At 29.0% G+C, this 18,875-nt stretch overlaps 1 protein-coding gene across 1 annotated transcript; it reads right to left on the bottom strand.

Moving 5' to 3' along the window:
• Positions 1 to 10,497: 10,497 nt before the first annotated feature.
• LOC107477287 (ABC transporter G family member 15) lies at positions 10,498 to 17,056 on the bottom strand. The gene is made up of 9 exons (XM_016097276.3): positions 16,712 to 17,056; positions 14,989 to 15,068; positions 14,163 to 14,624; positions 13,510 to 13,632; positions 13,289 to 13,420; positions 12,912 to 13,196; positions 12,531 to 12,803; positions 11,994 to 12,101; positions 10,498 to 11,035 (listed from the first exon to the last, which is right to left on the bottom strand). The coding sequence occupies exons 1-9, from the start codon at positions 16,935 to 16,937 to the stop codon at positions 10,679 to 10,681; spliced, it is 2,046 nt and encodes a 681-aa protein (XP_015952762.1). The 5' UTR covers positions 16,938 to 17,056; the 3' UTR covers positions 10,498 to 10,678.
• Positions 17,057 to 18,875: the final 1,819 nt, after the last annotated feature.

Genomic DNA, 18,875 nt, shown 5'->3' with positions numbered 1-18,875 from the left:
AAATAATTAATAACTAGTTAGGGCAACATCAACTTAGAGCTTCTTCAGTCTTCGGATAATTATGAAAAGCTGCCTCTACTTTTAGTTTTAAGAGAAAGGAAATAAGTTAAATTTATATAAAGATTGGGGCTGCTACCATACAAGTTTTACAAGTTATCAGCCCAAACTTCATTAATACGCGGATTAACTCATTTTGAATGGAGCGTAACTACACGCGCCCCACTCAAACGGTTCTTCTTCTTCTTCTTCTTCCTCTTCCTCTTCCTCTTCCTCTTCCTCTTCTTCTTCGTTTTTTTTCGATTTTCATGGTTTCTGAAATTCTTCTTCTTCTTCTTGCTGCACGTTCTTCTTCCTCTTACTCTTCTTCTTCTCCTTTTCTTTCGTTTCTGCACGTTCTTCTTCCTCGTTTTCCTCTTCTTCTTCTTCATTTATGTCTTTTCTCTCTGTTTTCTCGTTTTTTTTCGATTTTTCATGGTAAAATCGTTTTTGAAGAAAAAGAAGCAGCAGAAGATGAGGAGGAGAAAGAGAAAGAGTTCTGAATTATGCATAAGATGTACTTCAACGAATTTTGGGTGTATTTTCTTAAATCCTTTGGGTGTATTTTCTGTAACCCTTTGGGTGTATTCCTATAATCGTTTGGGTGAATTCTTGTAACTGTTTGGGTGTATTTTCTGTAATCCTTTGGGTGTATTTCTGTAATTATTTGGATGTATTTAAGTGATATCTGACTGATATCTATAGGTGTATCTGACTCATATCTATGGGTGTATCTTACTGATATCTATGGGTGTATTTTTCATTTCAGAAAAAATGGCAAGCATTACAGAAATACACCCAAACGATTACATAAAATACACCCAAGAGATTACAGAAATACACCCAAACAATTACATAAAATACACCCAAGAGATTACAGAAATACACTCAAACGGTTACAGGAATTCACCCAAACGATTATAGAAATACACCCAAAAGATTACAGAAAATACACCCAAAGAATTTAAGAAATACACCCAAAATCATGCATAATTCATAACTCTTTCTCTTTCTCCTCCTCATCTTCTGCTACTTCTTCTTCTTCAAAATGATTTCAGAGCTTGATGTCAAAAAACAATAGAAATCGAGAATAACGAAAAAAGAAAACAAAGAGAAAAGCACGTAAATGAAGAAGGAGAAAGAGAAGGCAAGAAACAAAAGAAAAGAAGAAGAGGAAGAGGAAGAGGAAGAAAAACGTGCAACAAGAAGAAGAAGAATGTGCAATGAAAACGTGCCGTAACAGTATGTGGAGGAACTAACGTCAACGACAAAGAATAAACCAGCGAGAAAGGAGGAGAAAAGAACGATCCAAAAAGAAGGAGAAGAAGAAGGGATGTAGCACGTGTAAAGGATGTAGCACTTGTAGCAAATTTTGGGGGTTAGAGTTTAATTGACTTGTAATACTTACAAGCCTTAATCGCTTGTACCCAGAATTTTTCTCATAAAGATTAAAAGCTTGATATTTGCATGCAATAGAGAAATGCTTTATTTTGCGCAAAATAATTTATGGCCAGTATTAAATAGAGTTTAGATTCGTGAGAGTTTAATTTATTGCAAAATAATTTATATATATAATGCTTGATCCCGCTTAAATTTTTTCTTTTGGTTTATACTCTTAAGCCATATAAGAGTAAAGGAAGACTCCCATCATGCATCATGTTATGAAAATATTATATTAATTAAACATATAATAATAAAATAAATAAATTAATTAATAATTTAAATTTAAACTCTAAAATTATCGTTTTTTTTTTAATATTATTTATCTATTGATATTTTTTTTAAAATTAGATTTAATTTTGTCTGTAACAATTATATCAATTGATATAATTTTTTGGCTATAAGCATCATAAAAAATCAATTTTTGTAACCATATAAAAAATAATTTTTAAATAATTATATTCTAAATTATGTTATTATTTTAATTTTTTATTTTATTTTATTTGTTAAATAATTCAAAGATTAATTATATTTTATAAAAATTATTATCTTATTATATATATATAAAGTTAATATTTAATTTGATTTTTAAAATTTGAGTTCAGATTCAAATTGATTCCTAAAATTACAATTGACTTAATTTGAACATCAAAATTTATAATAATAACTCGTGTTAGTCCATGAACTAATTTTCGTGAACGGCACCTTGATTTTGCATGTTTACTTACTAAGATTTGAACTCCTTGAGTAAGATTTTATGTGACTAATATTAGATCTCCTGTAAACTTTGATTGATTTTTCAACATTCTCACGAAAACAACTATAACAAGTTTAATTTGAAAAAATTTTGAGATTCTATAAGTAATAGTCAAATTTCTGAAATTTCTAATAGATCTCGATTACATCTATGTAATCAGGTGAGCAAAAAAATTAAATCGTAATAAGTTAATATACCAAATCAATATGTCGTTAACAGAAATTAACTCAAAAATTAATACAAGTTACGATTACAAATTTTAAAATTCATTAAAATTTTAAAGATTAAATTAAATTTGATCTCAAATTTCAGATATAAAAAAATATTAATTCATATTCTTTGCTTTTGCTTTCACTGTTAAAGTTGTTTAGATCTGTTGGTTGGACACAGGGGCTTCCAAAGTCGCAATAACTATCCTACTAAGGTTACAAGACGCAGTAATTACTCTCACCAAACCAACAAACCTCCTAAAATAAATTCCATAATGAAACTCAGAATCAAAAGCAGCATGGGGAACAGGGCTTTGAGGTTTGAACATTCAATATGGACAATAATATGTTGTTGTTTTAACCCCTTTTTTTTCTATCCTATTTTTCCATGTTTTTTTTTTTATCACCGTTTATTCTCTGATTGACACCTCTACGTATACAAACTGTCACATATTTCAATTTCAATCTCTTGCTTCTTGGACAATTTCAATAATTAATAGTAACATACATATGTATACATGTAGGGGTATTCGCAGTGCAGTTTGGATCGGTTTTAAGTAAAAAATTTATCTGATTTGAACACTAATTTTGTTTGTGATGCAGTTTGGATTGGATGACTTAAAAAAAATCCGATCCGATCCAATTTCAAGCGGTTTGGATTTGATTGAATTTGCGGTTTTACAAATTAAAAAAATTAAATACATATAACAAGTCTTAACATCAAATTTTAAATAATATAATCAACAATAACATAACAAGTCTCAACAATATTTTTAAAAGCCAACAATAACATAACAATAGAAATAAAATTATAGGTTAGTTAAAATAAATAAATAAATAACATTTTGAACATAAAAAAATTATTAAATAATAATAATACTGAATAATATAAAAATATATAACAAATTGAACATGTTATAAATATAATTGTAAATATAATAATAAAATAATAATATTATAGTACATTGTGCGGTTTAGATTGGATTGGATTAGTTATGAAAAGTAAATCCGAAATCCGATCCGATCCAACGGTTTGTAAAAAATAGAATCCAATCAAATCCGAATTAGTGCAGTTTTAATCGGTTTTCAATTTGAATTGGATTGAATAAGCGGTTTAATTTGGATCAGTTTGAATTTGAACACCTCTGTATACATGATTGTTACTCAAACCAACTACATGAAAAAAAATGGGGCCGTTTAAAAAAAATGCTATTAATACATATTTTTTGGTGAGGTGGATTTTACCATAATTTCTCTAATAATTAATTTGTTTTTTTGTTTGTTTTCTCTTAAAAAAGAAAACAAAAAAAATGACGTCCCATCACTCTTTTTGTTAGCTAGTTCTAAATATAGGAAAGTGTTTAATAAGTAATAGGAAGAGTATTAAGTAATGTTGAATATGAATCACCAACTCCAACTGTGAATTAAATCTTCTGCCACATTATGAATTCAAAATTTGTTCTTTCAATATAATAGTGGGGACCTTTAAATTGACACAGTTTCCTTTCATTGGGCAATGGGCATAGTAAAAGCCCATCTCCTTCTTCATGCAAGCAGAATGTGTTTCCCTATAATATCGTTTCATACTGTCTTTCCATCATCTTTATTGTCATATTTAAATGCTCCTAGTTGACCTACCTATCTGGGTTTTTTACTCTTTTATTTTAGGGTAAATCACCAAAAATATATTCCAATTATTTTTGTATTGATAAAAATATTTATAAATTTTATTATCAATAAAAATATTTTAAAATTAGTTTTAGAATGTGACAAAAATACTCATGTGACAAAAAATAAAGCACGTCTCTGATTACAACGAAGTATTTTTGTTATGTTTTTAAATTATTTAAAGATATTTTTATTAATAATAAAATTTGAGAATATTTTTGTCAATAAAAAAATAATTTAGATACAATTTTAGTAGTTTATCTATTATTTTATTTTAATGTCAAACAATGATCAAATCCAGTCACACGCTTTAACCATGACAAATAAATAATACCAACGTTTAAAAGGTTTTTTTATATTTGTAATATAAATATATTTTTGACTCGTTAATTAGTATATAGATATAAGATATATACATTTTAATTTATTGATAGAGTATTTGATGACTACATATGATATCAGTATATGTTTCATTCACATTTGAAATTATTTGTCCAAATTTAAATTGATAAGAAAAAATATATGTGTTGTCATTTCAAATAAAATTCTCTTTCTTTAAATTGTATAATTTTTGCATAAACGTAATTTTATTTATATCCTGAAAGTTTTTTGTTTTTATCATGTACTTTTCTATTTTCACTAGTTATTATAATAAGAATACTAATGTTTTAAAGTGGCACATTCTACTACTAACTTAGGATATTAATATTGTTATAAATAATGATTTCTTCTTTACCATCAAAAACTCTTCTTCCCTAACTGTTATCGAACATTGACAACATGCAAATTTATTACGATCACAGAGAAATAATGAGAGAAAAAGAAGGGGGTACATTGTCTCTGCTTCTGCATCTATCTTCTCTATTTCTGTGTGCTATTTATTATTAAAATTATGTTGCACTGCCTCACCCATCATTATATAAGTATCATTCAATTAATTCACTGCCTCACCCATTAAGCTTGTCATGCATGCATGACCAATTTGTCATATATAACTAACAACGATTTCAAATGTTTTTAAATATCAATATTTTAATATTTTTAATCGTTAATTCTAATTATAATATATATATAATATTAATGTCACCCAATAATTCTATTTTCTTGTTAGGGTTTTTTAACTTTTTTGGATTTCAAATCAAGAAGGAAAGATTTAATTTAAATGTGATTGTAAAATTAATTAAAGAGGAGAATATGAAATTTTGATATAGTTATATTTTTGAAACCAAAAAAACCGTTTTTGCGAGAATGAGAAGTTGCTGTATGTATAAGACGAAATTCGAACTCCCGATACTTATTTAAACGGACGAGTGAGTTGATACTCAAACAACTCAAATTAATTAGTTAGATAAATTGAAAGTTATGTAATGTACCTGTGGACTTTATTAAATATTTAGCTAGGATTTCTTGGTTACCTAACAGCACTGAAAGAGAAAAAAAAGGGTAATGAAAGTTTAAGTTAATTAATGTGCTAGACTATGTTAATTTGTTTGGGTAGAGAGTGGACCAATTGCTTTGGTTATAATTAAGCATCATTATTGGTAGAGGTTTAGGTTATATGTGCCATGTGTTCCTGTTTTCTCCTTTAGGTTATTAGGTAATTGTATGCGACCCTTGTCTCTTTTAAACCATACATAGAATAGAATTTCAACGTTGAGCTATCAATGAACTATCAAAAATCGAGGTGCATTTAGTTTCTATTTTTTTAATATATTTTTTTTAGATTTATAAAAAAATAAAAAAATTATTTTCTGTTTTCACTTCCTATTTTTTTTATAAAAATCTGGAAACTATAAATTTAAAAAATAAAAATACAAACTAAATACATCCTAAAATATTATTATTAGTTATTTTTAAGATTTAAAAACTCAGAATTATTTATTATAAAATAATTCACTTATTATTTTAGTTAATCTAATTTAACCAAAATCATTATACATTTTAATGAATAAAAATAAAATAATGGAAATTAATCCATATGTTTGTTAATGCCTTAAAAGTAAACTTTTGTTCTATAGAAGAAATAAGTTAAAGGTTTTTTTTTTCGTTGAAGTTTTTAATAATAATGGATATATAATAAACTTAACCTTTTAATTAATCTAGAATTGATTAATATTACTAATATAGTGATCCCCTAACTATGGTCTCGTATTAGAGCTTTAAGAATAGAAAAAAGAATTCTCATTAAAAACCCTCTACTTCTTTCATGAAATTTGAGTTAGGTTGGGTTGGATTAATTTTCTCATGATAAGACTTGATGCCTTTAGTTCGATTGGGTCAAACAGTGGGAAGATCAAACCGGCCTCTCTTGCCATTCCGGTGAAATAGCTCAAAAATGTAATTATTAAAACTTTTACATACCTCCAAAAACAATGATTTTTTTTTATTTAAATGAAATCAGTAATCACCCAAGTATTTGGGTTGCGAGGAAACACTCTCCTATTATACGATGCCAAATATCCATCTAAACCGGCTAGGCCCAGTTCGCTAAGAAGATAGTTGACATAAAATCCGGTTCTGACAAAAAATACGGTTCTGTCAAAAAGACCCGGTTCTTACCTCTATTTAAAAAAGAATATATACCATTTTGGTCCTCAAAGAATTTTAGATTGGACACTTTAGTCCCAACTAAAATTAATTACTCGATTAGTCCTTAACAATTAATTCCGTCAGTCACTTAAGTCCTTTACTCCGTTAGCTCTAACGGAGGACAAAATAGTCCCTAACAACTCTAACAGGAGACAAAATGGTCCCTAATCTCCTTTGTTCGTAAACGACACTGTTCTCTCCCAATTTCTATTATATCTCGCATAACACTAGCAGTCTAACACTATAACTTCAAACTACACAATACACACTCTATAAATTTAATATTCACAAGAAAAAAAATTCTCAACTTGTTCTCAACCAATTCATACTCAGGAAACTAATGCCTATATCTCTCAACTAGTTATCGTCTTCGATGGATCTCTTGAATCTAGATAGCAAGTCTGGTTTGTTAAGACCTGTCGTCATCGTTGACATCTCCATCCTCCTCTGCCCTATCATCTCCATGACTACATTGTCCACCACTCGATCGCTTCCTTCAGCTTTTTCCCCGAACCAATGTTTAATTCAGTTTTCATATGAGCGGCAACGGTGACATTGCTCGTTGTATTGATAGCTTGGATGCGAGGTCGAAATTGTCTGCCAACTTGGACTCTGGAAAAGAAGGAATGAAGCACTCAATGTCTATTTCAAATGAGAATTTGCATATGATGTCGAAGGAGATTCTTCTCATGATGTTCTAATGTCCAACAATCTATATTACTTGTCAGAGAGTGGAGAAAGGCGTGCCCTTAGAGTAGTTGTGGAACTTGGTCTTGAGGATGTCGTGGACGTGTTGGGGTTGGAGGTGATGTTATCGAAGACGTGAAAGTGGATGCTTTTGGTGGGTGAAGTGCAAAGGAGGTGAATGTACCAGTCACAAAGATTTAGGAAGTGTGTGATCCATGATATGTTGAGATAGGTGCGACACGTGTGACAATTACACCATGGCTTAATCTTGAAACTAAAGAGGAGGAAGGAAAAGATGGAAAAGAATACTGCGAAGGTGAAGAAGGAGACTATGAATGTTATGGTTATGCAAGATATGATAAAAATTGGGGAAGAACAGTGTCGTTTTCGAAAAAAGGGGTTAGGGATCATTTTGTCCCTTGTTAGAGTTGTTAGGGACCATTTTGTCCCTTGTTAGAGTTGTCAGGGACTATTTTGTCCTCCGTTAGAGTTAACGGAGTAAAGGACCTAAGTAACTGACGGAATTAATTGTTAGGGACCAATCGAGTAATTAATTTTAGTTGGGGACTAAAGTGTCCAGTTTAAAATTATTTGAAGACCAAAATGGATATATACTCTTTAAAAAACAAACACCAACCAATTTTTTTTGACTTAAATCAACCAATCTCTTCTGCTCTTCGTACCAAAATTAGTCACTAGTATTAAATATGATGAATTTTACTCTACCTTTTTTAAAATAAAGAATAAATTACTCCTCGTGACATATATAGTGATTATTCATAAATTATTTTTCTACCAGAGCTCTAAGATTTACTTATCTTCTCTTTTCTTTTCAATTGACGCGATGTTTCTCTTGAAACTTGATAGCAGTGTCATTTTCATAATTCCCACCAAATACACCTATTCTTCTCCAATTTTAAAACCATAGTTCCTCTCAAATACAATCACCATTTCTAATCAGTTAGGTTAGGATTTTAAACTTGTTCATATGCTTTCAATCTCCCATCTCAGCGAACACATCTATTAATTTTTCAACTTTCTCCTTCCTAAAATTTTTTTCTTAGTATTTTTTTTAAAATTCAGTCGGATCAACAATGATACTCCTCTTCAAATAACCAACCCTCGTAGTCTTATATAACTATATAACAAACACAAATCAAAATATTAGTTAGTCATAAAAACAATGAGTCAATAATTACCATTTTAGGATTTTTATTATTTGAATAATGATTGAAAAATAATTTAAGAGCAATTAAAGAGAAAAAAAATAAAAAATAAAATACCTTGGTGTCTTCTTTCACACACCAATTACTATCATTTTTAATTAATATATCACAAATTTCTATAAATTTTTTAGCTCTCCCGTTTTTAGGATTTTCTAACAATCGTATTAGAGATTGCAATTAGATTTGACGATCTTATTCGAACTTTGGAACTCTGGTTAAAAGATAATTTATCAATAATAACTGTATATACCACAAGGAGTAATTTACCCTTTATTTTAGAGATGACATAGTAGAATTCACCATTAAATATACACATTAAAAATAAGTTAAATAATATATATTAATACATAAATATATAGTAATTAAGTTTATATAGTAATTAAGTTTAGTATGCACATAATATTTTTTTATATTTATTTATAAGAATGTTAATACGATATAAAAAAGTAAGAAGTACACTTCTTTATAAAAATTAACTTATTATTAAAGATAAAAATAAATAAAATACAAATTTTAAGCCTAAATACTAAATTATAAATGATAAGGTCCAAAACATAAATCTCAAATTTTCAATCTGAATTATTAATATAAAATATAATAAATAAAATTCTAAAATTTATTTAATTAATGCAAGTTATCTTACTTATTAATAAATATTTAATGATAAATAATTTATAAGTAATAAATTATTTATGTATAAATTGAATTGTAGACACGATAAGAATAACAAAAATATTTATGGATAACCTGAAACTGGTGATTTGGATTTAAAAGATTGGCCCAAATATTAACGGAAGAAGGTCTCCGATTTGATGTACGCTTAAGAGCCTCCGTCCGAGTTACATATGTGAGAGAATGGAGGGTAGTATCTGCAAAGACACTCCGATGCCTAAGTAATAAGGGGTTAAGCAGGTTTTTGAATATTGGAACTTACATATACCGGGTGCAGTATATTTATAGTGGTGATCCAATAAATACAATTGGAGTAGTTCTACTTTTCAGGGTGGATAACTGTCCCTTTGTCTTAGAATAGTTGAAATATGACTCATGGAAGTAGGTTGAGAGATTTTAGGGGCAATTACTTATTTGAATAAATGTTATCTGGCAGACGACAGCTATCTGTCGAACCCGACTTCTTTGAAAATGAGTCTGTGTTGAATCTGACCTCTCTTGAAGAAGTAAGTGGTCGAAAAAGGCCAATCTTTAAATTAGACCTTTTGATATGCTTGAACATGGACTATTGTGTTGAGCCAGGATATGAACAACTCTAAAAATAATTATCATCTACGTAGTTTATTTTCTGCCTTCGTTGTTATATTTTACGTTTGTATAATATTTTCATTTCATGTCGCAACCGTCATTAGCTTTATCTAAACTTTATTATGGTGATCACTGCAAACATAGGCACCATAAAAATAAAAATAAAAACATTTGTTTGGAACCATGAATCAATCATCTTCTATTGCCTTTTCCCGTTATTTGGATGCCTCAAATTAAATTGAGTTGGTATTTAGTTATTTACTATTGAATTTCAATAAATACAAAATAGAAGTTCACATTGGAGATTTGTGTGAATTGAATGCAATATCATTGTTTGCCACAAAAAAAGAAAGAATATAATTTTTTTGCTTTTAATTTTAAACATATAATAGTTAAGACTCAAAATGATCCCTGAATTTTCAGTCGAGTCTCAATATTATTCTTGAGTATTTTTAGAATAATTTTAAGTTTAGGAACGATATTGAGACACTGTAAGTTCAAGAACCACTTTAAATATTAATTCACCGTATAATAAATTTCACATTTTTGTAACCTAATTAGAAAAGTAAAATCTCCAATCTTTTTTTTTTGTTGTCGTATAGTCCGATTTGTCTATGGTTGTACCTTAATTGAAGTGGTTCATTAATTGATTGTGGAAACATTAATAATTTCCTCTATACACATAAGCTGGTAGAACAATTGAAATTGAAATTTGGTATACATGTTAATTAACAAGGCAATCCGAAAATCCAGGAGACAAATTGAATTAATTATATGATATATGATATAAAAGTCTTGTGCTGTGTCTAATGAAGTGGAGAATTAAGACCCTCTTGAGAAGACAAAGAGTGGAGTGGTTGATGCCTCATGGAAGGGAAAGAAGGCATTTTTCTGAATGAAGGTCTCTTTTCAAGTTGCTGAATGGTTCTCTTTGCATAAAGGTTTTTAAACAATGGAGATGCTCTTTCCTTCAACTTGAGTATGGTGAAGAACAAAAGCCTATATACTATGAGGATCAATAATAGTGCTCCTAAGTCCCACCATTTTGAATGGTTTAATTCAATTCCCAACATGTGTGTTATCACATATTCTCCTGTTAATTTTGGGTCCCCTGGTATCATAGGTTCAAACTCAAGTCCAAGCAAGTCATTCTTGTATGCACCCTACATTCCAATTCCAATGTATATATTCATGTTAGATCTTACATCAACAAAACAATACTTTAATATACTAATACAGAAAAGAGTTAATAATATCCCTGTTTTGGTCATTGTTTAAGGTAAAATACAGAGATAATAGAAAAAAAAATTGAAGTTGGATAAATTTTGTCAAATTATACAAGGATTTTAAAAAAATTTCGTGAACACAAAAATGAGTTAATACTCAATTTGGTCTATAAATTTGCATGCGAGTCTCAATTTAGTTTTTAAAATTTTAATTATTTCTATTTAGTTTTCAAATATTACAAACGTGACTCACATTCGTCTTTGAGACAATTTTCAGTACAGAAATGTTAATGAAACAGTGACATAGATCATCAGATACTACCTGAAACTTGTTGTAAAATGATGCAGTTTTAGTTTGACACTTAAATAATCTAAAAACAATACTATATCACTTACTTTGAGAGGAAATATTCTAATGAATACAACTTACAATGTTGTTTTTGAATTATTTAAGTGTCAAAATTAAAATGGTTTTGATTTACAGTTCAACGTGACTAAATTAAATGTTATCTACACAAAAACTTAATTATTAAATTAGTTACTAAGTATTTTTGTATATTTATACATGTTATTTCGCATATTCTTTTTAATAAAATAATCAACCACCCATATAATTAAATGTGTCCCAATCGAATAATTAAATCATGGCAGAATAATAAAAGATTTTCATGAAGCTCAATTGTATTGGTTGCTGGTTTTTTAATTTTTTTGTTTCAATATTATGACTGAAATATTTTACATGGGTATATATTTAAGTAATTGAGACAGTGACTTAATTATGCAGAATGATTGATTATACATGTAAATGTAAAAAATTGTTATGATTAGTGGGTGTGTCATGCATAGACAAATAAGGGGTACAATATTGAATATTCAGGATGAGAAAGGAAACTACCTGAATTGCCCATGCACCATAACTGATATATGAAATTGGGTAGCGCCAAACTGGCTTTGGAAGATCAGATAGCAACCTGAAGAATCCAGAGGTCATCATCATGATTCCCTGCATCAATACAAGCACCAATAATTCAATATTAGTTCATAACTGGAATTTCCTTTTTTGGAATTTCATTTTTATTTTTAAAGTACTTTTTTCTTCAAGAAAATATCATAACTTTTTTATTTCTAAAATTTGAACGCAAAACTACTAATTAAAATACTAAAATATCTATTATATTGACAAACTTCACATTTATTATCATTTCACAAATTCAATAGAAAAAAAGTAGTTCATTAATAGGCATCCAAACATGCCTATTAATCTGTTAATATATATATAAAATAAAAGTATATACTATATACTACTACCATATTAATTTATTTAAGATTTATTTATTGTAAGGTACATTAAATAAAGTCAAAAATAATTTGGTGGTTTTTTGTTAATATTTTTTTGTTATCAAATATTTTCGTTAATTAATTGGCTGCTTACAATGATTCCAGCTCCTGTGATGATCCCCATTAGGAAATTTGGAACAAGAGAAGCTACAACCATCATGAGACTCTCTATGACAGAGATGCAACCATAGATGTTGAGAGTGAAGAACACAAAGTGAATGATCCCTGGCCTGAATTTCACCATGTTGTATGTGATGGTGCTTGTAGTAAGAGCAATTGCAACCAAGAAAGGGAAAGAAGATAGGAAGTTGGCTAGAATGTATGCTGCAACTCCATAATATCCATTAAGCCTTTCTCTATAGAAAACCTGTTTCAGAGTAAGACATCAAATTTAACTCTAAATTGCAAATCTGCTTTTGAAGTAACAAATTAAACATGTAGTGATGTTTTTATATTAGTTTTTTGTTGATGATACCTTCATTTCTTCAATGAATGATGGGAAGCCTCCAATAGACATGAATGTCATGAAGCCTGAGATAAATGCACCACAAGCACCACGAGCTAGGATTGAGGTATAGCTATAGCCAATATCAAAATAGATAGTTCCAACACATATTGAAACTATGATGTAGATTATGATCCTCAACCAGTAGTATCCAACATCTCTACACATGTTCACAAATGATCTCTTTGTCAATGTCCTCAGTTGCTTCCACCAAGTTGCTTGACTTCCCTTTTGTCTCTCATTTTCAAGCCCTTCCTGCAATTAACAATATCATCATCATCATCATCATACATAACTATGATCAAAATACAAAAAGAAAACAGAACAACATAAGTAAAATCGGTTACATTGGTAGATAGTTCTTGAATCCTGTCCTTTGCTCTTGTTGCATAAGTTGAACGCCTATATCTATCAACCAGCATTGCTTTAATTTGTGCTGTGGCCATATTCATGAAAGGATCTGCTGAATTTGGAACATCCTAAAAAGGAAAGGAAAATATATGAAACAGTTCCATTAATTAACTATAATTATTATAAAGAATACAATTAATATATAGTTTGTACATACGTGAATTCTTTGAGATCCTTTGAGTGTAGCCGTGACAACATCAAAGTCAGAATTGATGCATCTTAGGAAGTGATCAGAAGGATTCCTTTTACGTGGACAAGGAAATCCGGCTTCAGCAAAGAACTGTAAAAGGTGAAAAATCAGTACTAATTAATTCTAGAAAAATCCTAAAAGCTTCATGATCAACATGCTAGTAGCTAAAAGTATATTTAGATTTGTGGTGAGTTTAATTTGCTTAACTAAATATTATTATGTAAATATCTATAAAAGATTAAGAAGCAAAGAAAATGATTTACTATTAATATTAAATTAAGGTAAACACTTACATACTGTTTGTCTTTATAAAGTTTATAGTTAAAATTTTTTAAATATCAACTTTACATAAAAATAACGCAGGTGAGTTTCCACTTTAAATTAGAGGTGATAAAAAAATGAAAAAATATAGGGTATCAATATATTATCTTTCAACTTATTATCAACAATAATTAATTATTATATTTTAAATACATGTATAAGGAGACACATCTAGAAAATAAATTATAAAGACATTTTTATTAGATACACATCTACAAAGACACTTCTATTAAACAAGAGTTAGTAGAAATTGGTAAAATTCTTGTTGGTAACATAGCGAAATTGTAAAAAATTGGTACCTGAACGGCCATTTTAGCTTCTCCAAAATAAACGGTTTCGCCGCCGGAGAGCAAGAAAAGGTCATCAAAGAGAGCAAAGACTTCGCTGCTAGGCTGGTGAATGGAGGAGATGACAGTGCGGCCGTCACGAGCGACATTGCGGAGAGTCTGAACGACGAAGAACGCGGAGGCGCTGTCGAGGCCGCTGGTAGGTTCATCAAGAAACAGCAAGCTTGGCTTTGTGAGGATCTCAAGGGCAATGCTGAGCCTCTTCTTCTCCCCGCCGCTTATCCCTCTGAGGTGCCAGTTTCCGATTAACCTGTCAGCACAGTCTTGCAGTCCCATCTCTATGATTGTTTCTTCCACGATGTTCTCTATTTCTTCTTTCGACATTGATGTTGGAAGCCTTAGATTTGCCGAATACGATATCGTTTCTTTCACTGTTAGGGTTCCCAGCACCACATCCTCTTGTGTTACGTACGCCTGAACAATTACAACAACAACAACAACCATTTTCATGCATTTTCAATCTCTTAATTTCAACACATGTTTAAACAGACGAGTTATATGCCAACAGGTTATAGCTCAAAGAGGAAGTATAGGGAGCCAGTACATGTTCCGGGATGTTTATTTAAAGCTGTTCACATATATTTATTAAAGTTTGATAAATTAATAGTATTTTACTCTAGATGTTCAAATCGATACGATAGCAGATGGTTATTTTTTTTAATTGGGTCAAAAAATCAGCCCATTGTACACATTATATATTTATTCCATTGACTCCCTAGTGGGATTCTAGCTCAAATAGCATATACAATGTTAAATTGAAAATAAGTGTGTTACTTACAACAAAGCCATAGCCTAGGTTTTTCTTCTTCCCATTGAGAATAACATTTCCTGTCATGACCACATTTTTTGAGAGCCTACCTGTGACAACATATCCAGAAATTCAAATATTCAGAACATTGTACCCTACCACACACATATTTAGAATACAACTTTAAAAATTAATTAAGCCTTCTTCATCAATCAAACAAATTAAACATCTTTCATCACTTGTTCGCTATAATGTTGGCTTTGAATTAAACAACAATATTATTTCATAGTGTACAGCATCATTGTAAATTGTAATTGTAAGTTAGTAAAAATTGGAACTAGAATAATTAATTGTTTGATTCACAAATTAAAGATGATGATGAAGTTTTATTGATCTTGTTATTCTTATCCTGAACATGGCTTCTTTGAAACCAAACAAATTAATGCAGACAGCATTCAACTCCCTTTGTGAATGTTAATTGGTTGGGAAGTAGTAGTAAAAGTAGTTCAAAGATAAGACTAAGACCAAACCTCATGCCATACCAATCAATGTTATAAGACCAGACAAAATGTGAGAAAATAGTAACAACCAACCTATGTATATGGTCCTAAGCATGGACCATTCTTATTGTTGAACTACAATTCAATTCATATGTATTACATATAGTTTGATTTTTTAATTTGGCCTAACAAATTATTGTAGTTACCCAAAGTTAATTGGGTAATTAAACACTTATAGTGTATAGTATAAATTATAATCTCATAATATTAATTATTCCAACCACCAAAATTAAGACACATGTACTGTCTTATACTGATGAATTGTATATAAGAAAAAGCATAAGATGTCGTTTTCAATTGTCAACTATAGCTAAAAATTCGGAAGTATAATATGCTACAACTACAATAAGTATATATAGGGTAAAATTAAAGTTAGAGTAGAAAATGTAATTTTTATAAATAATTATTACTACTAACAATAACAAAATATATAGTATGATAAGGTTAGGCTTGTTCCCGGGGAACCTGGACGCTCCATATTTAGTTACTATTCTTTAATTGCAGATAATGACATCATAACCACTTAGGACATAACATTTAAATACAAGGGCCCTGTGTGTTATTACTTGGCCTAAGAGGGAGAATATACTTTTTGGAATAGAAAAAATCTACTATCACTTTTCAAAAATTTAATACCCCAAACATTTTCAAGTTTTAAATTCAGTTAACATGGAAAAGTTTTTTACTCCCAGAAACCCTTTTAGTTTAGAGTACACTAAATTTTAATTTCAATTTAAAGAACAAATAGTAGTAGAACAAGTTGCCATGATTGATGAAGTAATTATACCAAAAAAGGTTTAACACTTGAAAGCACTATTAGGTCAAGAGTATACATCTATAATAGAAAAGATCTAAACTTTCATTACTATTCAATAACCCAATTGATTAGCAAATAATAAAAATAAAAATAAATAAATGGGTAGCACTAGAAAGTCAGAACTATGAAAGACAAGAGAAAAAGGTTGAACCTTTACATCCAAAAACATGTCATGTATGTGTTTTGGGGTAAAAGGGACTCAAAATCTCTCAATGTTTGAACTTTGAACTCTTCATGTTATATCAAAGACATACACAAGATACTTAAAAAAAAAAAATCATTTTAAAAACTTGATACATTAATAATAATTCAATATATTATAAATGTACCAATTTTTTTTTCCATTAAGAATATTTTAGAACAGAAAAGTAATAACCTGCAAGTGAATCAAGGAGTGTGGATTTTCCAGAGCCAGAAGGTCCCATAATAGCCATGATCCTTCCAGGTTCAGCATAACCATTGAGGCCATTAAGCAACCTCTTAGTTGGTCCTTTTCCAAAATTTGGAAGAAAAACTTTTAGATCTTCCCATGCTAAGTAGCTTCCCCTATCAAAGCCACTACTATTGCTACTTCCACTTGTTGCAGCTTCTATCTCCATCATGTTTTGCTATAAGAGGAGGAAAGGAAAGATTTTGAACTCAAGATGAAGCTGAATGCTTAAGTTTGAAGCTCAAAAGATCATAGTAATAGTAGTAGTAGTAGAGAGAGAGAAAAAAAAACACACTTACTACTTTCTTCTTATTAATTACTATTTTCTTTTTTAAATTTTGTAGGGAGGTGTAGCACTGTTTTGCAACAAATACCAAACAACTAACTATTAATGGGTGCAATGAGATTCAATTAGTAACATGGGAGAATTATGAAGAGAGAGAGGGAGATGTGGAAGGAGTTTAATGGGTTTGAGTAAGTACAGATCAGAAGCATATGGGTGGCAAGTGAAGGACATTAATGGTGAGGGCTAGAAGGCCTTTTACATCTTCAATAACCCCATGCTTGTGATGGCACGGATATGGATGTTAGTATGTTGCTATCATCCGTTTTTCAAAAATATTGTAACATCATCATCATCTCACAAAATATCATAACATAAAATAATCATTTTTATTTAATTTTTTTTATTTTCAATTTTTTAGAAACTAGGTTACATGTCCAAAAAATCTATATTTAAGCATTAATGGATTAGTTAGAGTAATTTTAATTAGATACTTTTTTAATATTATTTTTTATATTTATAGTAATTGAATTAATTTAAATTTAAAACTTGTATTGGATATAATATTTAAAATAAGACAAATATCATTAAAGAAAAACTGTATCACTTTAAAGAATGACTAATTAAATGCTATTACTTATATAATTCATTAAATGAAATAATTAAAAATAATATAAAATTTAAATTGAGTTGAGACCAAATATTAGAATGACAAATTTTACACTTAGTCGATTTTAAATTAATTTTTATATATATGATCTCACAAATATTTATATGATATTTTATACAATCTAAAATAAAATTAAACAAAACTAAATATTAGAGATGTTCTTAAGATTTAAAGGACTAAAGATATATATATATTTTTATTTAAAATATCAAGTTTGCTTTCATTAATATTTGAAAATGATATAAACCTAAATGAATTGATAATTATTCATGATATGACACAATTATATTGTTTGATTAATGCAATCAATTAGAATAAGACTTTTCTTAATTATCTATGGTGTAATATATTTATGCATGTACTTATATAATTAGCAGGAACATTTAATGTCTTTTTTAAATTAAAAATTGGACCAATTTAACAGAAACTTGTACTGCATAGAATTAACTTATACAACAATAAAATTAAATTAAAGCAGGTCTAAGTTGTTTTCAGGACGGTTCAGAAACAAGAATTGAATTCGATGTTGATATTAAGCAGTCATTAAAGACTTGAATTACTTATAAGCTAAGGTATATTAAGTTCATTATATATATGGACCTTATCATTTTAGCTTGTCTGTACATAGAGCTTTGTTATTATTCTTTTTTGACACTCGACACATAAACGATTAATTTATGAGTCAATACTCTATCCGACTTTTGACAATTATTTTAAAAGGATAACGAGATTTTTAAAAAAAAAAAATACTCAACTTAATTTTTGATATTTTTTTTAGGACTGATTAGTTCATGTATAAAAAAAAATAATATTAACTTTTTTTAGTACAAGAATTAATCTGTCCTATAAAATTAAAGTTCAAAAATCAAATTTTTTGTCATAAACTTTGTTGTTTTTTGAGATAATTATCAAAGACTATTTTAAATTTTTTTATATATCGTAGATTTAAATTTTGTTTAAAAGTCTGTCATTAATCAATAAATTATTATATGTATAAGATAAAATTTGAATTTCCGATCAGTTGATCAAGCTAATTAAGTTGGTTAGCTTTGATATTTATTTATGCATTAAATGCAACCCAATATAAGTGTAGACACACATCATCTACACACAACAAGGTTAGTAGATTACAAGGTCAATGACGTTTCTCATATTTC

This window comes from Arachis duranensis, chromosome 3, assembly GCF_000817695.3.
Source record: "Arachis duranensis cultivar V14167 chromosome 3, aradu.V14167.gnm2.J7QH, whole genome shotgun sequence".
In the NCBI taxonomy this organism is placed as follows: domain Eukaryota; kingdom Viridiplantae; phylum Streptophyta; class Magnoliopsida; order Fabales; family Fabaceae; genus Arachis; species Arachis duranensis.
The sequence above is the reverse complement of the archived record's forward strand: the minus strand, read 5'-3'. Positions and strand labels throughout refer to the sequence as shown.

Excerpts from the sequence above, each read along its gene's own strand:
- LOC107477287 (XM_016097276.3), bottom strand. The coding sequence starts at position 16,937 with ATGATGGAGATAGAAGCTGCAACAAGTGGAAGTAGCAATAGTAGTGGC. Across the intron at positions 15,069-16,711 it reads ACTCCTTGATTCACTTGCAG|GTAGGCTCTCAAAAAATGTG; the intron begins GTTATTACTTTT and ends ATGTTGTCACAG. Across the intron at positions 13,633-14,162 it reads AAGCTAAAATGGCCGTTCAG|TTCTTTGCTGAAGCCGGATT; the intron begins GTACCAATTTTT and ends CACCTTTTACAG.